We start from the raw sequence: 23,080 nt of genomic DNA on the forward strand, positions 1-23,080 counted from the left end.
TTATTACTGGAGCTTTTCTATTTTGTGAAATGCAGTTTCCCATTTTCATTTTTATTTAAAAACATTTACTATTTCTGTTGGTAATGGTTATATTTTACTGGATCTTATCTCATATAATCTACCAACTACAGAAACAGAGCTGATTTTTCATAGACAATACGTAGGTCTATTTACACGGGCTGATTTATGCTCATAGCAAGCACCATTTAAAGCTTATTCATGTGGCTCGATACAAACTGTATGGGGACAGAATAATCATTAATATGATTGTTCTGTCCTCATATAGGATGCATTTTGTGGATAGCACATCCCCTGCTTAGTAGGGGAGATACACTGCTGACAACAATGAATTTTATGTATGTGTTAACGATCCAATCAGCTGACGGTCGAGCGATTTACTCGTTTGATGGCTGATTAGCGGCATATTTACATAGGCCAATGGACGAGTGTTCTTATAAAAATTCATTGGCCGATTATCAATGTAGTGAGACCTTTCATCCATCTATTCTCTGAGAACAGCTGACTGTCACTGATTTTGCTTGACGCAGTGACTTTAGTGTTTTCATCTCTTTTATATTTGTCTATAAATACAAGGAAAAGTTCTGAGTGATTTTTAGTTGACGCTGTGTATATATTATAGAGCATATACAGTCATGAACCAAAAGTGTTGGCACCCTTGAAATTGTTCCAGAAAATGAAGTATTTCTCCCTGAAAATTATTGCAATTACACGCGTTTTGCTATATGCATGTTTATTTCCCTTTTGTGCACTGGCACAACACAAATAAAAGAGAAAAAAAGGCAAATTGGACATAATTTCACACAAAACCCCCAAAATGGGCCGAACAAAATTGTTGGCACTTTTACAAAATTGTGGGTAAACAACTTTGTTTCAATCATGTGATGCTCATTCAAACTCACCTGTGGCAAGTAACCGGTGTGGGCAATATGAAAATCACTCCTGAAACCAGATAAAAAGGGGAGTAGTTGACTCAATCTTTGTATTGTGTGTCTGTCTGTCTGTGCCACACTAAGCATGGAGAACAGAAAGAGGAGAAGAGAACTGTCTGAGGACATGAGAACTAAAATTGTTGAAAAATATAAACAATCTTAACCCCTTCCCGACATGCGCAGTACATGTACTGCTCTGTGGGAGCTGTGTTCCCGCAAAGAGCAGTATATGTACGGCGCAGTGATCGGGTGGGCTCACTCTGAGCGCCACCGCCATCACATGTGGGTGTCAGCTCTATGTGAGAGATGACACCTCACAGCACCGCCCACGATCGGTGCTAGTACTAATCGCGGGCGTTTAACCCCTCTGATGCCGCTGTCAATAGTGACAGTGACATCGCAGGGCATATCAGAGTAAGTGTGCTCCCTCTGTGATCCCATCAGCTCAACGCGTTGACACTGATTAATATTATGGAACCAGTATCCCCTGATGAATCGGCATGAGGAAACGCATCGGGAGGTTCTTTCAAATTATACACTTACCTGAGGGACGATTGCTGAGAGTTCTAACATTCCCGGGTGAGATCTTTCCATTTCCTATCCTTGATTGCCCAATGAGTATTATAGGATATGGGTATTATATTCATGGAGATTTAGCAATGTTTGTTCTCCTGTATATTGGCATATTATCTGAGGACATATAATATCGATCTCGGCACTTTAGGGTCCACAATTTGGACTCACAGTACATTTTGGTGGTATATTTGATATAATCAAACTGTTTGTTTGAACTTCTGGAGGACAGCGTTGCTTTCCTCTGTTATATATGCTTTTTAAGCGCTAAGGGGTTAGTCCTAAGAGCAGGACATATTGATGGATAAAAGTATGATATAGTCCTTGACTGTATGCCTATAAATCTATACCCCTTCCTTAAAGCTTTTATTTTGGAGATCAGAATATTTTGAAGCATAGGGTCATTGGTCTTTGACCGTATATCATACAGTACCACCCTTTTTCTTGTTAGCACTTGGCACTTTTTTCATATATTTTTAATATTATTAATAAAGGTTAATTTTTATTATATTCTGATTTTGTGCTGTAGCAATAGATTAACTTTTCTTAATCAGATACTTGACACTTGCCTTTGGCTGATCTTCGAAAACAGAATGACGCCTACAAAGAAAAGAACATAGTACCTAAAGTCAAATATGGTGGAGGTTCAAAGATGTTTTGGGGTTGCTTTGTTGCCTCTGGCACTGGGTGCCTTGACTGTTTGCAAGGCATCACGAAATCTGAAGATTACCAAAGGATTTTGGGCCGCAATTTAGTGCCCAGTGTCAGAATGCTGCTTTTGAGTCCTTGGTCATGGGTCTCCCAGCAGGAGAATGATCCTAACCATACTTCAAGAAGCACCCAGAAATGGATGGAAACAAAGCGCTGGAGACTTCTGAAGTGGCGAGCAATGAGTCTGCATCTAAATCCCATTGAACACCTGTGGAGAGATCTTAAAACTGCTGTTGGGAGAAGGCACTTTGCAAATATGAGAGATCTGGAACAGTTTGCAAAGGAAGAGTGGTCCAAAATTCCAGTTGAAAGATGTAAGAAGCTTGCTGATAGTTATAGGAAGCGATTAATTGCAGTTATTTATTCCAAAGGGTGTGCAACCAAATATTAAGTTGAGGGTGCCAGGAAATTTTGTCTGGCCCATTTTGGGGGTTTTGTGTGAAATTATGTCCAATTTGCCTTTTTTTCTCTTTATTTGTGTTGTTCCAATACACACAAAGGAAATAAACGTGTATAACAAAATATGTTCTGGGAGATATACTACATTGTCTGGAACAATTTTAAGGGTGCCAACACTTTCGGCCATGATCGTATATTATAGTTCCTCTTCAAACAGAAGAAAAATCATTCAGGAGTTGTACTTTCCTTGTGTTTTTTGTAACCAAGTATGAAATGAGTAACACACTCAACACAAATGTGCACATTACCTAATAGGAACTCAGGTAATAAATGTTCTATTTTTTCTATTCAAGGTGCACAATACATTGCTGCGAGAACAGAAAAAGTGGGAAAGTGAAAAAAGAGACGTTCTTCAAATACAAAGGCACACGTTGGAGGAAGAGAAACTTCGAGAAATGGCAGACCTGCGGGAAGCAATGGAAAGAGAGCGCAGGATGTCTATGACATTGGAAAAGAAATGTGCTGACCTCCAAAATGTAAGACTGCCCAATAGGCTAATTGATTAGGATTTATTGTCATTAGGTCATCAAAAAGCAGAGGAATTTTTGATTGTATAGTCTATCGTTGTCAAGGTTATCAAGCACCCTGCAGTTTCAGAGTGACCGGTTACCCAGGCAAGGATTGTACGACAGGTTTAGTGCCTCTGTGCTTCTTTGATGCTGCAGAGACAACACTATCTCTGCTAGCACCATCGTAGAGTGCTCAATTTGGGCCAGCAGAGTGACCCTGCCGCTAGTCTAAACGGTCATTCTTCAGGAGTCCACCTTCCTGGGCAAACAGGAGGCAGAGGAGCGCTGCACTCCTGAAGAAAGAAATTAAAACACTCCTCTAATAATGGACTATTATCTAATACAACTACCATTACTGATGGTAATTACACGAGTGGGAGAATTAATTAAACATGGATAAGTATTTTCATAATCATGAATGATGGATGGGGGTACCTCTGCAAATCACTGGCCACCAAATATTGATGTGGGGTCTGCTGTATTTTTCTTGGTTTATATACAAATAAACAGGGCTGTGGAGTCGGTAAGCCAAACCTCCGACTCCAACTTCTCAATTTCCATGACACCAACTCCGACTCCGACTCCCTCATACACGGCTCATGTTTAAGTGATAAATTTACTGTATCACAGATTCATCTCAGCTAAAAGTCTAGACCCTTAGATCAGGCATAGAACAGACATTTATAGGACATTTCATAACTTTCCCAAATTCTTATGAAAAAAATATTCCCCACAAACTTCATTGAACTACTGTACCCAATTTATTATATATTTTAGGAGTTGGAGTTGGTCACTTTTATACCGACTCCGATTCCGACTCCACCAAAATGGACACCGACTCCACGACTCCGACTCCACAGCCCTGCAAATAAATGTAGAGCTTTCCTAATGAAGGAGTTGACCTCAACAAAGCATAAAATTGGATAGAATAGTCCAGGGCCGGCCAAGACAGTTAGTCCTTACTGACGTCACTAGGGATCCTCTTTTACTGCTTATTTGAGTTGATGCTACTGATAGAAGTGTCTTTATTACCTCTGTCACATATCAGTATTAGATTCTGAAGTGACACAACATCCCAAGAGAATTTTGATACCTTTTTCCCCAGTTGCAGTGTTTATAGATCTTTACATAATGTACAGTTTACGGCACATGTAATAAAGTGAGCGGTGACCATCATAACCATCTGTATAGCTGCAGACCTCCCGGTTTCAAGTTATCTGCAGAATAGCTTTGGTTTTGCTTTTATCTGTTTTATTGTTTCAAGTGCCGATTTTAAGACTAACGGGCTTCAAGGCGACATTGGGCAGATCTGACTATGTTGGTGCTACATCAGCATAATGAATGTGATTGTATTGCGAATAGCAAGATAAAAGAAATCCAGATATGCTGAATTTTTTATAACTTGTGTGTCATGGTCACGGCTACTTCTTGATTGCAACACAACCACAATCACATTCATTATGGTGCTATTGTAGCATCGAACTAGTGCAATTAATTTTCCCAAGGGGTTACATGAGAGACCGTGACTGTTGTGGAGGGCCGAACCAATAGGCTGAAATTAATTCTGCTCAATATTAATATTAACATATTAATTATAGTTATTTTATATTAATATTAATTGTATCACTTAATATTGAGCAGAATTAAGTATGCTGACATCCCCCTATATACAGGAATGAGCCCCCACATAACCTCCTATATAACGTATGAGCCCATACACAGCCCCCTATTTACCGTAAGAGGTCTTACATAGCCACCTATATACAGTATGAGTCCCCACATAGCCTCCCATATACAGCATGAGCCCCCACACAGCCTCCCATGTACAGTATGAGGCCCCACATAGCCTCCCATGTACAGCATGAGCCCCCACATAGCTTCCCATGTACAGCATGAGTCCCACATAGCCTCCTTATATACAGCATGAGCCCCACATATCTCCCTATATACAGCATGAGCCTCACATAGCCTCCTTAATACAGAATGAGCTCCCACGTAGCCTCCATATATACAGTGTGATCTCCACATAGCCTCCCTATATACAATGTGAGCCCCCACATAGCCTCCTATAATTTTTCTTTGTATATTGAGCAGAATTAAGTATAGCGACATCCCCCTATATACCGTGTAAGCCCCCACATAGCCTACTATATAACATATGAGCCCACACACAGCTCCCTATGTACCTTAAGAGCCCTTGCATAGCCTCCTGTATACAGTATGAGCCCCCACACAGCCTCCTTTATTCAGTATGAGCCCCCACTTAGCCTCATTTATACAGTATGAGCCCCATATAACCTCCCATATACAGCATGAGCCCCCACACAGCCTCCTTTATTCAGTATGAGCCCCCACTTAGCCTCATTTATACAGTATGAGCCCCATATAACCTCCCATATACAGCATGAGCCCCCTCATAGCGTCCCATATACAGTTTGAGCCCCACATAGACTCCCATATACAGCATGTTCTCCACATAGCCTCCCATAACCTTTTATATACAGCATGAGCCTCACATTGCCTGCCATATACAGCATGAACCTCACTTAGCCTCCCATGTACAGCTTGAGTCCCACATAGCTTCCCATAAGAGCCCCCACATAGCCTCCCATATACAGCTTGAGTCCCACATAGCCTCTCATAAGATCCCCCACATAGCTTCCTATAAACAGTATGAGCCGCAACATAGCCTCCTATATACAGTATGATCCCTCACATAGCCTCCTATATACAACATGAGCCGCCACATAGCCTCCCATGTACAGCCATGAGCCCGCACATAGCCTCTATATATACAGTGTGAGCCCCACATAGCCTCCTATGTACTGTAAGGCAGCGCTATTCATCATGCTGAGGGGCACTCGCTTCACCGGGTCAATTAAAGCACACATGCAACGTCTTTCCGGTATTTCACAATCCAGCAGTTTATTATTTATCATAAACCGCTCATAACCGAGTCCATCTCAGTGGCTCGCTGACATATTACACATATATTGTCCAAGAGCCTTTCCAGTGACAGATATGTCCACTCGGCTCCAGTTACAGCCTTCAGCAAGGTAACAATATAAATGTCCACATCAAGCAGCGTTTTTACCTTTGCCGGGTTTTAGCTGCTTCTCTCAGCTTGGTTCTGCCACCGCTGTGGCTTCACGGCTTGCCAGATGGGCCTCCAGGCCTCGTACCTTCAGAGGCTACTGGTATCTCAAAACACAGGGAAGATCCAACCTCTGCCTTCCAGGCTAGTGAAGTCCCACACAGGGACCAGGCCTATCACCCTCCAAGGCTACTGGCATCCTAAACACAGGGGGATCCAGCCTCTGCCTTTCAGGCTTCACCAGGCCTCACACACGGGGAACAGGCCTCACACCTTTCTCACACTGTCTCAAAAGCACCAAGATTTATATATCCCTCAGTGCATACAGGACCTGTGCTGATGTCACAGTCATGTGATCAGTCCTTCTGTGTGCACAGGACCTGTGCTGATGTCACAGTCATGTGATCAGTCACCTGAGGGAGAGGCACATGGTTAGCCAGAACACACCCTGGACCATTACAGTAATGCCGCAAGCCGCTGCATTACATACCCCCCCCGCCCCTCTGTTCAAACTTGTGGGGTTGGACACATAATATACTCAATCACATTATAACCCACAGTTCACACAGAGACCATGTACTTGACTATTGCGCTGCTCAGCCCCTGGAACATTAGTCATCGACATTAGCCCATTCCGTAGGGACCTACCATCTGCCATTGTCACTGACTTCGTCAAGTCACCTTTCCGGGTCGTAACCTTGTCAGACCTCCCCCGCTCCCAGCGGTCAGTCGTAACATTGTCAGACCTCCCCCGCTCCCAGCGGTCGGTACAGCAGTGTGACTCACATGCCCTGGTATCTAAGGTCCGGTTCGACTCCGTACTGTCCCGTACTCTATTGGGTCGTTTGTATGGGCCACTCAAACCTGAGTTACTGGAGGTCTCACTACCTCTAAACCCACGCCCACTATCCTCAGGACATCTTGGAAAGTCTCTAACTTCTACTGTAGCCGTTCTATTATTTGAAGGGCCCTTTCTCTGTCTGGTCTCACAATTTCTAGACGGCTGCCATCTTCTGCTGCTCAGGCGATTCTGTCTTTCCACTCGCTGTCTAGCGAGATTCAACTGTTCTACCTCTCGCAGGTAGGTCACTCGGTACTCCATCAGCATGCGTATATATGCAAGACTTTCTTCCTTTCCTACAGCGGAGAATGACACCATGCCGTCTTCATCTGGTATCCAGTCCTGTCGATCACGTGGACTGCTTACTTTCATCACACCAGACTTCTTTACCATCATTTGCATGGTTCGGCCATTTCTCCCAATGAGCTTTCTTACCAGAGCCTGAGGCACCCAGATGACTTCTTCACGCAGACTTTGAGCTTTTCTCCTAAGCTCCAGTTGTCTAACCGGACAAACCGCTTTGTGCGAATACATCGCCAGTGCATGTCACTTAGGATAGGCACCCTCTTCACTGTGACTTCGGTTGTGGACAGGACCACCAGCTGTTTAGCTTCTGAGGTCTAGTACACCTTACAGGCTCCCACGGCCTTCTTAAACTCTTCATGCACGGACTCACTGGTGCATTGTTCTCTCAAATCCTCGGGTACATCTATGAGGCACTTGTACCGAGAGGTTTCTGTCTCACCAGTGGTCTCCCAACGATCATCTGGCTCAGGTTTCAGGGGCAACTGACTTTCAGCTTCTTCACCCTGTATGCTTCCCCTGAGCTGACTCACAGCTACAAATTCAAGAATTTTCATCTTGACCACTTCCATCTCATACTTATCTTCTGTTAACACTCTCTTAGCTATCCTCAGGTCCACCTTCTCATGGTATAAAGGAGTAAGTGCAACTTTTTTTCCCTTTTCCTTCTCCAAGGAGGCCTCGTTCACTGAGTGATACTTTGCCAGGCGACCTTTGAGCACACCCTCGACCATTACAGTAATGCCGCAAGCCGCTGCATTACAGTACATACAAACATCCCATACATATGAAAAAAAACAAACACCACATACTCCCCTCGCTCCCGTTCCCCCAGCGCTCTGCCTCTGCTCCTGTCTCCAGTGCACTGACTCTCCGGTGTGCACAGCTGACACGATGAAATTACGTCATTGTGTCAGCTGTCTCACACGCTGATTGGTGGAAGAAGGGGCCGCGGCCCCTCCTCCACCAATGTATTCACCACTGTTTGCTTCCCGAGGATGCGGATAGCGGTGACTGTGGCGGTTGGGGGAGAGCACTGTGCGGCCCATGGGCCACTGTGTTGATCCACAGGCCAGACTGGAACAGCCAGAGGGCCGGATGTGGCCCGCGGGCCGCACTTTACTCAGGTCTGATCTAGTGCAAATTGTGGCCATGTGATGCACATTGATAATACACTTTTCAACATTGAAATTTCTACTTCATGAAAGAAAACTTATGGAATTATGTAAATCACATGATTGATAGACATGTTAATGATATGCAAATGATGAAAAAATGGAAACAAATCTTTCAAAACATCTAGATTTATTCATTATTGAATATGGTCTCTACGTGCAGAAATAAATGCAATTACACGCTTTGGCTGCTATCAGTAAGTTTATTGATGGTTGTCTGAGGAACGTTCTGCTACATTGAATGCACTTGGGCAAATCACCAAGATTCGCTGCTGGCAGCTCCCTGTGCAATTGCTGAACAATGACGTCCCAGATGTGCTTGATAAGAAACAAGTCCGAAGACAGTGCAAGCCATTGTAGCACATTACAGCCATGCAGGAAGCTCACTGTTGTACAAGCAACATGAACTTGGTGTTGTTGTGTTGAAAAACGGCTCCTGGGACAGTTTGGAGAAATGGCCATACCATTAGTTCCACAACCAAATGATTGTACCGCTGAGCTGTTAGTGTACCTGAAATAAAGACTCAATAGGGCTCTGTCTACCTTGCAGTATGCCACACCACACCATAATTCCAGGAGTAGGACCATTGTAACACTTCCTCCTGGAGAGCTCTTCTTGGCATTGCCCACATGGTCTCATCAGATTTGAAAATGGTGTGTAGTGATTACATTCTGTACTGAAAATGAAATTAGACCTCACATACCAAGCCAAAGGCATCAAACAGAGTCTACAGAAACCATCTAAAGACTTTGGTCCACCTTAACAGCTTGTGACATATATTATGACCAACAAGATATGTGAAAAGTTGTTGATTGCTGATAGTTCAACTACTGGAACTGCTCTGGACCAACACTGTTTTAATGAAGTGATAGTCAATCATGCAATTCACTGGCTATTTCTGTTAGTCCCATAGACCAGAGGTCCCCATCTCAAGGCCCACAAACAGGTCATGTTTTCAGGATTTCCTTAGCATTGCACAGGTGATGGAATTATTGCATGTGCAGGTGATGCAATTATCACCTGAGCAATACTAAGGAAATCCTGAAAACATGACCTGTTGGTGGGCCTTGAGGACTGGAGTTGGGGAACACTGCCATAGACAATGAGTGTAGTGGTGTATATGTGTGAGACTATTGCTCTATTCAAACAAGGCACTACAGAGCCCTGTTCTTGGTTTTGGCGGGGATCCTCTTTAAAGGGGTATTCCCATCTCCAAGATCCTATCCCAATATGTAGTAGGTGTAATAATAATAATATTAGCGAATACCTCCCATTAGAAATTTAGTATACTTCTTCAGATTAGCTATATTGCTTGCCCCATGTAGGACATTTCAATAGCTTAGGTAGGTATCCATGGTTAGCCACTAAGAGCTATCTAACTGTCACTATGTGAGTGGTGATAACCATGGATACATAAGCTACTGCAATGCCCTGCACATGGGGTAAGCGACAGCGAATCTGAAGAACTATACTAAATTTCTAATTGGAGGTATTTGCTAATATTATTATTATTACACCTATTACATATTGGGATAGGATCTTGGAGATGGGAATACCCCTTTAACTTTGCATGGTGACATAGTACATGTTAACATGCCACCACCTGGGATGTGAAAATCATACAACATGAAAAAAGACTGTACCAGACCAATAATGATTTATTAAATCTTCACTGACAGACAATTCAGGAGCTTGAAATTCATCAGCGTGCCCTACAGCGGGAGAAGCAAGAAGCTGTGGATGAACTACGTGCTATCCTGAAAGAAGAGAAGCAAGAGGAGATGAGGAGACTGGAGCAGGAGCTTGCACTGGTATGTCCAGATGGTGGAGTCAGAATCTTTATAGCAGCAAATGACCATGATGAAGCAGGCACCCCTGCCTTACCCCTATAGAACCACAAGTCACTCCCCACTCATTTCCCCTGGGTACCGAGCCCATAGCTTATGGTAGTTATAACTCTGAAGTCTGATACTAACACTCCTCATGTAATAATCACAGCTTTTATTGTTTTACAGGTTTTTATTATTGCCCACTGCTAAACACTCTTTTTCACCTACAGGACTGTGACTGACAATGTGAGAGGTCATCAGTTGACAAAACTTCTTCAGTGCAATGTTACAGATTTTCTGCATTCATTTTGGGAGATGTATTTTAATCACCCAGAAGTGACATTGGTGAAAGCATCCCCATACTGAGTTCTTATTTTTTTAGGAAAAGGAGCGGGACATTGAGCGTCTGAAGCTACGGCTGCAGCAAATGGAGGAAGAGCAGCATGAACTCAGGGCTGAAAAGAATGAATTGCTTTTCAGAGAACGAGAGGCAATGGCCCAGACCGAGCGAGCGGAGAGGGCCCTTGCCAGGGAGATCAATGCAGCTTGTGAACGCATGCAGGGCACCCCAGGGAGGTCTAAAGTACACAGTCCAGCAAGAAGCAGACATGGGTAAGTGACAGCTCACAGATGAGTGGAAACTTGGAGATTTGTAGAAAGTGTTATGGACACCATGAAGTGTGATCATTATATGAAGTCCAAACACAAATATAGCATATTAGGTAGTAATAGGATAAATCACTGATCTACAGTGGGTACAGAAAGTATTCAGACCCCTTTAAATTTTTCACTCTCTGTTTCATTGCGGCCATTTGGTAAATTCTAAAAAGTTCATTTTTTTCCTCATTAAAGTACACTCTGCACCCCATCTTGACTGAAAAAAACAGAAATGTAGAAATGTTTGCAAATTTCTTAAAAAAGAAAAACTGAAATATCACATGGTCATAAGTACTCTTTGCTCAGACACTCATATTTAAGTCACATGCTGTCCATTTCCTTGTGATCCTCTGTGAGATGGTTCTACTCCTTCATTGGAGTCCAGCTGTGTTTTATTAAACTGATCGGACTTGATTTGGAGAGGCACACACCTGTCTATATAAGACCTCACAGCTCACAGTGCATGTCAGACCAAATGAGAATCATGAGGTCAAAGAAACTGCACAAGGAGCTTAGAGACAGAATTGTGGCAAGGCACAGATATGCCAAGGTTATAAAAGAATTTCTGCATTACTCAAGGTTCCTAAGAGCACAGTGGCCTCATTAATCCTTAAATGGAAGAAGTTTGGGACCACTAGAAGTCTTCCTAGACCTGGCTGTCCAGCCAAACTGAGCAATCGTGGGAGAAGAGCCTTGGTGAGAGAGGTAAAGAAGAACCCCAAGATCACTGTGGCTGAGCTCCAGAGATGCAGTAGGGAGATGGGAGAAAGTTCCACAAAGTCAACTATCACTGCAGCCCTCCAACAGTCGGGCCTTTATGGCAGAGTGGCCCGACAGAAGCCTCTCCTCAGTGCAAGCCATATGAAAGTCTGCATAGAGTTTGCTCAAAAACACATGAAGGACTCCTATGAGAAATAAGATTCTCTGGTCTGATGAGACTAAGATACAACTTTTTGGTGATAATTCTAAGTGATATGTGTGGAGAAAACCAGGCACTGCTTATCACCTTCCCAATACAATCCCAACAGTGAAACATGGTGGTGGCAGCATCATGCTATGGGGGTGTTTTTCAGCTTCAGGGACAGGACGACTGGTTGCAATTGAAGGAAACATGAATGCGACCAAGTACAGAGATATCCTGGATCAAAACCTCTTCCAGAGTGCTTGGACCTCAGACTTGGCCGAAGGTTCACTTTCCAACAAGACAATGACCCTAAGCACACAGCTAAAATAACAAAGGAGTGGCTTCAGAACAACTCTGTGACCATTCTTGACTGGCCCAGCAAGAGCCCTGACCTAAACCCAATTGAGCACCTCTGGAGAGACCTGAAAATGGCTGTCCACCAACGTTCACCATCCAACCTGACGGAACTGGAGAGGATCTGCAAGGAAGAATGGCAGAGGATCCCCAGATCCAGGTGTGAAAAACTTGTTGCATCATTCCCAAGAAGACTCATGGCTGTACTAGCTGAAAGGGTGCTTCTACTCAATACTGAGTCTGAATACTTATGACAATGTGATATTTCAGTTTTCCTTTTTTAATAAATTTGCAAAAATGTCTACATTTCTGTTTTTTTTCAGTCAAGATGGGGTGCAGAGTGTACTTTAATGAGAAAAAAAATAAACTTTTTAGAATTTTACCAAATGGCTGCAGTGAAATAAAGAGTGAAAAATGTAAAGGGTTCTGAATACTTTCTGTACACACTGTATAATATCTTATAGTATTAGATAACAAGAATGTCCCTTGTAGGAGTCCTTCTTGTCCTTCCACCAACCAAGCAATGAAAGTGCTGCATGAAGTAAGTGAGGAAACCAAGCAGATCATTCATGAATTACAGCAAGAAGTAGAGGCTCAGAAGCGCACTTTACTGCATGTGCAAAGAGAGCGGGTAAGTACACTGTGGTCTACCATACATGTATGCTGTTGGCGCTCAGACTGACATTTGTCAGCCAGTGGCCTGCCAGTTTTACTGCCCGCTACTTTCTTCCTTGCCATGACTCCAAAAAAACAAATCATAAAAGATAAAAATTGGCTAGTGAAACCAGAATATTTCTCAAATCTCGTTTGTCCATAAAATATCTCAAATATACCGTAGGGCAAAAGTGGTAAATGATTAGGGATCTCCACATCCGAGAAACCCTCAGTCCCTTTAGATGTGACATTTCCACAGGATATATGCAGGCCTGATTCTGACTCCTTCACCTACATCGAAAATGGGGCCCCGTCCTGTACTACTGGGATTGGCTGCACATTCATGGATGTTTCCATTCACTTCTATATGAGTCCTATAGACATCTGGGCAAACGTGCTTGACTTTTTCAGAACTCCCATTTAACTGAATGGAGAGACCTGTGTATTACTACCTCTTTAATTGCAATAGCGCAAGATATTGCTCCTTTCTTGATACATGTGCTGGTTCCAGAGGGAGACCCACAGTTATCAGAAATGTATGGCATATCCTGTGAGCCTGCAATAAATGTATTAGATGGGAATATGCCTGTAAGGAGCAAAATCTTGATGTGCTGCTAACTAGAAGAAATAAGGTGGTCACATTTGCATGCTAAGAGTTATAGGGAGAGTGGGATGATAACCTTTAGCAGCATTAATCTCTCATCTGGACAAAGGATTGTGAAGTCCAGACATTGTGTTCCCTAGGACAGTGGGGCTGCACTAAACACCAAATGGTTGTTGCTACGTCCTTTTTATACGGACACTATAAATGCTGACAGTTAATTACAGAATGTTTATATCTAGATCGTTAGCCATGCTGTATGTGAGACTGCTCCCGGGGAGAGAGAATCCACAATTTTTTTTTGCCCAGGAGCCTCCACTAACCTTGACCAATCTCTATTGCTGACTATGGGCCAGATTCATTAAGGTGTTTTTGCCAATTTTCTATCATACAACACCTTGAAATGTTGCGACTTTTGGCGTATTTACATCATTCATGACCAGATCCGACAGTGAGGAGCGCAAAGTCCGCCCAGCAAATTCATCAAAACTTTTGCATATTTAATGATGTAAATTACACCCTATATGTACTCCAGCCGCTGACTAGAGTATCATTTCTGGCGGAGGCGCGTGGCAGTTGTACGATATGACTAATTCATTAAGTAACGTGCGTCTCTTTATTAAGACTGGCTTATCCAATCAGTCTTAATGAACCGTCCCTCAAGTCTCTGCTTTTTTTGTATATATTTGGCATTTTCTAAAATAAAACTTGTGCTCAAAAGTTACTTTACATATTAACCAGGAACGCGAGATACAGCAAGTAAGAGAACAGCTGCAGCTGGAGAAGGAGAAAGCTCTGGAAATGTTAAAAGATAGACTCATACAGGTCCGTATCACTCATTCCAACTAAAACATCATACAAACTGTTTTACCTATTTTTTCTTTACTGCTTGTTGATAATGTAATGAAATATAATCTCTGATGTCAGGAACACATAGAAGAAATCACAAACCTGCAGCGGGACCAGCTCAGGGAATCCAATGGAGGAGAGAAGCAGTCACTGCGGCAGCAGCTCAGAGAGAAGGACAATGAGCTCAGAGCCATCCAGAGAAACATGGGCAAGTGGAAAGACGAGACTGCCACCAAACTCGCTCGAAAATTTGAAGAGGAACTTAATGCAGAGCTTGAAAAGTAAGTGCTCTACATGGTATTCTTCAGGGGTGACTAGAATTTATAAGAATAATCACAATTAATTGGCAAATAATGCATTTTTAATGTGTTTCCGCGGCGGAAATGCAAAAATATTTATATAATCCGCACCTAAGTATATCAATAAATTTTTGTCAAAGCCAAATACCAGGAAGTATCAAAAACAAAGCAGCTTTATAAAGCATGACACAAAAAAAGAGACAAAAAGTGCAGCGTCAAAAACGCAAGTAATCTAATTATATAATAGGTGCAGAAATTCTGCATTGTCACAAACTCACCAAAAGCTCATTGTGGGAACATAGCCTTATGGGCACATGTTCTATCCGGGAAAACCACAGATAGAACACGTACATGAAAAACAGATATCTGAATGAGCCCTAAATCGCAGTATAGCGGCCCTAAAAGAAAGAGAACAAAGCTTTCTGTTTTAGCTGTGCATCATTTTGTCGTATTGGCACCTTCTGCCTCCGATATTTCTTGGTATAATGATACCATGTCTCAAGATTATTCCGCACTGTGGAGGACGCCAGGTCACTGTGGTAAACACCAGGTTACTGTGGTACACCATAGATGTTGCGCCATTAGCTTTGTGTGGCATGAGGCACCTAGTAAAAAGATGCGGGTCTTTACATTAGCCAACTTTGCAGCGTTAAACACAGACCATCAGTAAATATTCACTGATCGGTGGTCGTTAAAAATCCTGTTTACACAGGTAGACCACACTTAACGATGTGCATTGAGCGGTCTGCAATAGATAATTCAAAGCTCAGAAGCTGCCGTCATTCTTGTCATAGCAAGTTCTGTGTCATCAAGACTCATACTGCAGAGAACAATGGCAGCCTATGTGCACGGAATAGTTTATTCCAGATCGTCGTAATTTATTACAGCTCATTAAAGAGGTTGTCCACTACTTTAGCACTGATGGCGTTTTCTTAGGATAGTTCATCAATGTCTTATCGGTCAGGCACCTGGCGCCCCCTGCGATCAGCCGTTATCGGCGGATGCCTGCCGGAAGTACTCGCTTGCGGAGCTGCTCTGTCTTCTGATAGTGGCCGCCACAATAGGAGGCGGATGTGCAGTACCCTTCGGCGGGCACTATCAGAAGACAGAGCAGCTCCGCAAGTGAGTACTTCTGGATGGCGGGCGACGCTGACACTGATAACAGCTGATCGGCGGGGGTGCTGGACCCCGTCCGATTAGACATTGCTGACCTATCCTAAGAATCAATGATAATGTAGTAGACAACCTCTTTTAGCATGGTCTGCTTGTGTTAACATTATTCGGTGCCCATAAGTTGCCAGTGTTCTCGGCAGCGTGAGTCAGGTTTACATAGGACGAGAATGATGATGTTTTGGGAAAACTAAAAGATGATTTCAGCAGACTACCAAGCGTTTTTCTCATTCTTCTGGTGATAGGCAGCCTGTTTACACTGTATAATTATCATGAAACCAGTGCTCCTTGAAACACTCGTTCACTATAATTGGGCAGTGCAAATCGACCTTTCAATTTGAAATCAATTGGCCTCTGCATGGCAAGATCTACTCTTCTTGGTTCCTTTCAGATTGGACTGATAGCAAAACGCCAGCAGGACCAGCGTTACCTTTTTACAGTATTGACCCTAATAGTTCATTCATAAAGACATTCTCTAAAAAGCACAATACATGTTATTGAAAAGGAGTGAAAGAGTTCTACTTGGAGCAACCAGCCACGTTCTCATTTTTGTATTCTCTTTGTAACCTGATTGGTCGCTATAAGCATCTCCACCACTTTTACTTTGATACTGAGATAAAATCTCTCTTCCCTGTATGTAAATATAGTCTTCTTAGCCAACAGGGTGCGGTCCTCATCAAGATGCCCATAGAGAATAGTAGATAACCACGCTCACTTGGAGTTGAAACTGATAAGTCCTCTTTAAGGGTTTTCAGGGATCTCATTTCTCATAACCTATCCTTAATGGTTCCCATGAACATGAAATGGTAGAATAATTTTTCTCTTCCCTGACATCATCTGTCTGGGAAGAGTTGGGATACCCCTATACACATCAGAGAGCTGACTGGTCACTGGGAAATTGGCCGGTATGGATGACTTTAATGCGTAGAGGGCCTTTTGGGGGGATAGCCCTTCAATATCAGGCTTGACAGTGTAGAAGAGGCAGCAGCACTCACACGAATACCTCTGCCCCTCATAATCAGCAGCCGTGCTGAGAGTTGAACCCCCACCGATCTAATATTGATGGCCTAAAATGTAGCAATTGGCATAATAGGATATATTTATTGACAAGACATTAAAAAAATAAAATGTTTGAATTTACTTTGATAGATTCAGTAAGAACAAAACCATTCATTATTTCTGCTGATTTTTTTGAAATAAGGCTGAACCTTTGCTGGTCACCACTGCATATCGTTATTTACATTCTTTTTTTCTTTTTTCACTTTGTTGCTTCCGCTCTGTGGAATTTTGCATTTAAGTAGCTATTTATTTCTACAGATGCAAGGTGGATTTTCTAAGAGAAAGGTAACCGGTTAAATAGTTGAAATAAGGAGGTATAGTTGTAGATAACCATCATATAACACTGCTGCATGTTCATAGGAACCATGGGGACATTTATAAAGGCCAGTAACAAAGAAGATAGTAGTGTCATCCATAGCTACCAGTTACACACGTATGCATAGATCTGTTTTTCCAGATTTCCATCAGATTGATTACCTACTAATATATTGCCAATTTATGATAAGGCCCAGTGCAAACGCAGTGTGAACCTGGCTATAATCTGCATGTGTAAACCTAATCGTGCTACATGGTTGCAGTAGGAAGCTCCTCTGTGCATTTCTAAATGTCCCCAATATTGTATCTTCCCACATCAATCACTAACATAACGCATAACAGGATATGTAAGTAGGTTGCAAAAGTCCGAAAGATTACTCATCATTCTGCTTGCATTGTGTTACATCTCACTCTTAAGGATCGTGCATATGGCCGTATTTTGGGTCCGAATGCATTCCGACAAAACATCAGATCGCGCTTGGACCAGTGTTATTTTATGTGGCCGTGCATATGTCAGACTTGCTGCATGTCCAAATTTGATCGATCTTTAGATCGCACTACGTCATGCAAGTCAATGAGTTTGTGGAAACCATCGGACTGCACTCGAATGACGTTTGAGTGCAATCAGATTTCCACAGGTGGACAGAATGGAGAAACTTTTTTGTCCATCTTCTCATCTGAGAGAATAGGATCACACTATGATCAAACTCAGATCAGAGAGTGATTTAAACCTAAAACAGAAACAAAATGAACATGTACCCTGTAAGTAAATAAGTAAATGCAATAGTGCATATAAATAACACAGGGTACTTTGTAAACACCGTTTTTGATTTAAAAAAAAAAAGCGTAAAAGCCATGCCACCAACGTGAAGGTGTACCCAAATAGGGTTGGCCCTGACCTCTAGTGTTAAAGCCTTACCATGTGTCATAGTGACGTCAGTGTGAATGAGGGCCAAGCAGGACCAGGTCCTGAATATGGGCACACAACAAATGGGAAACAATGTCCATCTCAAAGAAAGGGAGGCCACATCCTTACCTGCACTGAATGCAATGTTCCTGTCTTAGGTTATGTGTGAACATGCTCCTATTTTGAATGCATACCGATTATAACTGCAGTTCAGAGTGTGATTTGCATAATGAACCCGATTCTTTCGGATGAGAGTGTGCACCTAACCTAGGATGTAAATTGGCGACGGGGTCATATATACCTATCATATGAATGTGTCGGTGTGGAAATTGATCTGAGTTATTTTGTCTGTGGGATTGTATACGCACCCATCTCTTATTTGCTTTGCTGCAGTTTCATCTATTGTTGTCTGATAGTTGATCAGAGCCTAAAGGCCCTGTCACACTAAGCGACGCTGCAACGATCCCGACAACGATACGACCTGTCAGGGATCGTTGCTGCGTCGCTACGTGGTCGCTGGTGAGCTGTCAAACAGGCAGGCTCACCAACGATCAGGGGAGTAGCGACATCGTGGAAAGAATCTTTCCACGATGTCCTGCTCCTGGTTACCAGCCTGCTGAAGCCACTCTGCTACAGTGAGCGGGAGGTTACCGCTCACTTTAGCAGGCTCGTAACCATGATAAACTACGGGTTACTAGGGGCACGTGTGCCCCTAGTAACCCGATGTTTATCATGGTTACCAGCCTGATCGCTGCTCCCGCTGGTCACACACAGCGATGTGTGCTGACCAGCGGGAGGGCAACGACCAAAAAATGGTCCAGGACACTTTGCAGCGATCAGCGACCTCACAGCAGGGGCCTGATCACTGCAAAGTGTCACACATAGCGACATTGCTGGTGAGGTCGCTGTTGCGTCACCAAAACCGTGACACAGCAGCGATCTTGCTAGCGATCTCTCTATGTGAGACGGGGGCTTTAAAGGGAGTTGTCTTGTGCTACTTACTTCCTCATTGGAGGTGAACTGGGCCGATAATGTTATGACACCACTTACATGCAGAGACACATGGATGATGGTCAGGTAATGGGTATGTGTCCTGTTCTTTACCTGCGCTTCAGCAGGTAATTGGGGTCATAACGTGATCAGCAATGCTCATCTCAAATGCAATTGTGAGTGGTGCCGGACAACTCCTTTACCACCTTCAGGCAAAGGGGCCGACATCTACTGTCCGTCCCGGTAAGGAGTAATTTGCTGCACCAAAACAAACAGTTATATCACTGGGTTGGTGCTGGCGCTCCTACCAGATAACGGAATCAGAGATCCATATGTATACTAAATCTATACCAGTAAAAAAAACAACACAAGTTGCCCTTGACTGAAGACAGTGATTTTTTCTTTAGTAGTAAAATATAAAAAATCCTTCACATTAGAATATTAAATATTGTTGAGTTTAATACACAACTCACCTTTTCTTTCGAGTAATATAATCTCTATCACATTCAATGATTTGACATTTTTTGTGTATTTTGTGCAGAAGTTTGTCTAGAAGTAAAGCCTCAGAAAGTCACAGGAACCCAGAGAGAACTGGATCAGCAGTCCGGAGATTGTCACTGGTAAGATTCTGCTGATGGTGGAATGGTAAATCAACCAAATATTGGACACATGGGGTTATCAAAACTAGTGCAAAGAAAAAATGCAGATGTTCCCATAACACGTAAGCACATTCCAGCTCTCACTTTTCAGATGTCGATTAAAAAATTAAACCTGATTGATTGCTTTGTGCAGCGACACCACTGTTTTAATGCCCTGTTTTTGATAAATGTCCCCCCATTACAGGTCTTTGTCAATAATCCTTATAATTATTTTTTTTTCTAATATGATTGATAAATTTATCATTAATAAAATCCATGGTCCTAGACCAAAATTATTTCTAGAGTATTTACACCCAGATTGCAATATGTTAGTAATCAGATGTTAGAGCTATGGTCAGATGTTCCCTTTACTTGTGCTTTCACAACTTGAATTAGCTTCTCAGAAATTAATAAAAAAAAATCTTCTTGAATGAAGGATTTTTTTTAGCTGTTCCTTCTCGTTGTAGAAAAGCTGAGTGACAGCTGTTACAGAACTGCTTAGTTATGAAGCGATTCATCCCGATATGATTGCATTACTAATCAATTTTGCAATTCACGGAGAGCCTGTCATGCACAGTGTGGGAAAGACTAAGTGCAACACGAAGGGATGAGGGGAAGGAAGCCCAGACACTAGGGAAAGGGGGAGTGGAGACCCCTAGTCTGATCTAATAACACCCTGCCTACTCTGTTGTCCCTATATTGGTTCCACACGAATCGCCGAGCAGGAAACCTAAGCTCTGTATATCCCTAGAGCTAGGCCCTTGATAGGGAGGGGGGGGGTGAGCACTGGTCAGTACCCCACTATAAACTAAAGACAACAAGGGAGACAAACAAAGGGGGAAAACTCAGCTTAAGCAGACACCAGAGAGACACCAAACGTCCTCCAAGGGCACCAGAGAGGAAGCCTGCCGACTGCTATAGCTCCAAGCCTTCACAAGGGAAAATGTGAATATCACCGGCGACTCCCTGAAGCAAACTGAGAGTTTATAAATACCCAGACCAGGGTGGGTCAGTCAGAGCAGGAGGGAAGTTGCCGCTGGGTTAAAAAGTTAGAAGGATTAAGAAGGCGTCTGCAATGTCAAACGCAGTGACCTTCTGCAGCTAGATGCAGAGCGACTGTCTGTTACATCTGACACACCCGTGACAGAGCCATCCACGTGTCAGCAGACCTATATCTTATGTTAACAGGTATTTTTGGGGTGGAGGTGATGGAATAGGATGGTCTTACAAGGAAATCTTACGGAATGTATGACAATGACATGCTTTTACATAGTGACAGGTTATTGATATTTTTATGATGGCAGGAAAGGAAGGACAACTCCCATCTGCGGTCAGCCTCCAGCCCATCACTCGGTGGCACTGTGTCGCCACATGATTTCAGCACACTGAAGATTCTACGCAATTTGCAAGGGAGAGTGAAAGAACTGCGGGTAGATAATGGAGGACACCATGGCAGGAGCATGGAGGATCTGAGTATACTAAGGACTGACTTAGGAGGCTCATATCGAGAGAAAGTAAGTGAAAAAAATCTGTTGTTTTTTCTCTGCACAGTGCAGGTATGCCACAATTCAGCTACTACATTTTTCTTTACCAAAATGCGTTAGGGTGGCATTAGATAACGCATTGTTTGTGTCAACTCAGTAGTAAATGACTATAAAATGCACTATTAAGTACGTCTATTCCTAGACAGAAAGCCAGCTGGCGTAGGGTGACTTATGGGCCTGGTAGTAAAGGGTATGCAAAGTAGATTTCTTCCAGAAGCAAGAAGTCTGGCTCTCTAGTATTAACTAAGAGCTATCTACTCTGTAAAGTCAGTAAAGAGCATATAACAAAGAATTGCACCCAAGAACCAAGTATAAGGTTAAAAAATATGACTTTATTAGTTTGATTTAAAAGGATAGTACCAACATAAGGAAAAAGGGTCATGACAGAAAATGACCAAAATGTGGCACCACAACAAAAGAGGTAGAGTATTATACATATGTATTATGAAAATAGCGGTAACTTGTGAGGTCAGAGCACGGCTGAATTTTCCATCTATAATCAGGTCATTGATTGTACCTATTTGTCCAAAATCAGGGAAGCCTCAACACTCTGATATCCCAAGATTTACATAGTAGCGTGAACATGTACAATAATGTGGGTAGTATTAATGATTGTAAAATAGTCCTGATAGGGACTTAATTACCTGAAAGTTGCAGTGCCGCCACCCCTAGGATTTATCTGTAATGTTTAACCATTAACATGTTACATGACTAAGGATGTTTAGCCAAACCATGGAAATCTTTAGGAGAACATCGGCCCCAAGTTCCAGTCGGTAGGCTACCTATATGTTCTTTAAATCTGTTTTCAGAAAAAGGCAATAAATCAAATCAATAATTTTATAAGAAATTAATTAATCTACATGAATATATATATGATGGGGGCTCTGACATGCCCTGTTAGATTGGAGCAGTGACCATGCATGCAGCATAGCGCAGTACTCCACTATGTTGTGTGCTCCTATAGATAAAGGGTGCAGATAGGCATTTCAGTGCCCTGTGTTCTGGATCTGTTGGGGTCCAATGGGTCCCATCATCCAGATTGCAACTTATCCCTTTGATCAGTGTATCAGGGGAATGGGCAGTGGACATTTCTAAGAAAAAGAGATTTTCCATTTCCTTTAACGCCTTTCTATTATGACCACTTTTCATTTTTGGGTCTTAATTTTTCCCTCCTCTTCTTCGAAGAGCCATAACTTTTTAATTTTTCTGTGAACACAGCCGTATGAAGACTTGCTATTTGCAGGATGAGTTGTAGCTTTGAAAGACACCATTTATTTTATTATATAATATACTGGAAAACTGGGAAAAAATTCCAACACTGAAATGGTGAAAAACCCTGCAGTTTTGCCATGCTTTTTGTGTTTTTTACGACATTCATTGTGTGGTAAAATGACGTGGCAATATGATTTTTCATGTCAATACAGTTATAGCCATACCAAATATGTATGTATGTTTTTTTTATTTTCTGTAGATGGAGCTGTGTGAGGGCTTATTTTTTCATGGCAAGCTGATGTTGTTATCAATACTATTTTGGTGTTTTTATCACTTTTTGGGGAAGGTGTGGTGATCAAAATATTAATCTGCACTTGTAGGGTTAATCTGCAGGTTAATAGTAATTTATTATTTTGATAGATCAGACTTTTACAAATGCAGGAACCAATTTTTTTCTATAAAAGGGGATGATTTGAAATTTT

At 42.5% G+C, this 23,080-nt stretch overlaps 1 protein-coding gene across 6 annotated transcripts in view; it reads left to right on the forward strand.

Annotated features, from left to right (window-relative positions):
• Positions 1-23,080, forward strand: part of LOC141264079 (uncharacterized) — a 127,310-nt gene that overhangs the window by 100,594 nt on the left and 3,636 nt on the right. For 5 of the 6 annotated variants that reach the window (XM_073676422.1, XM_073676424.1, XM_073676426.1 and 2 more), the window contains 9 exons: positions 2,987-3,169; positions 10,296-10,427; positions 10,828-11,057; positions 12,853-12,991; positions 14,357-14,440; positions 14,543-14,745; positions 17,251-17,277; positions 19,746-19,824; positions 21,147-21,356. In XM_073676422.1, coding sequence (XP_073532523.1) covers positions 2,987-3,169; positions 10,296-10,427; positions 10,828-11,057; positions 12,853-12,991; positions 14,357-14,440; positions 14,543-14,745; positions 17,251-17,277; positions 19,746-19,824; positions 21,147-21,356 — 1,287 coding nt within the window. The remainder of the gene's footprint in view (positions 1-2,986; positions 3,170-10,295; positions 10,428-10,827; positions 11,058-12,852; positions 12,992-14,356; positions 14,441-14,542; positions 14,746-17,250; positions 17,278-19,745; positions 19,825-21,146; positions 21,357-23,080) is intronic. The other variant, XM_073676423.1, reaches the window with a different exon arrangement.

Source organism: Phyllobates terribilis, unplaced genomic scaffold (assembly GCF_046119375.1).
Source record: "Phyllobates terribilis strain yellow unplaced genomic scaffold, ASM4611937v1 Scaffold_1__5_contigs__length_1240528914, whole genome shotgun sequence".
Lineage (NCBI taxonomy): Eukaryota > Metazoa > Chordata > Amphibia > Anura > Dendrobatidae > Phyllobates > Phyllobates terribilis.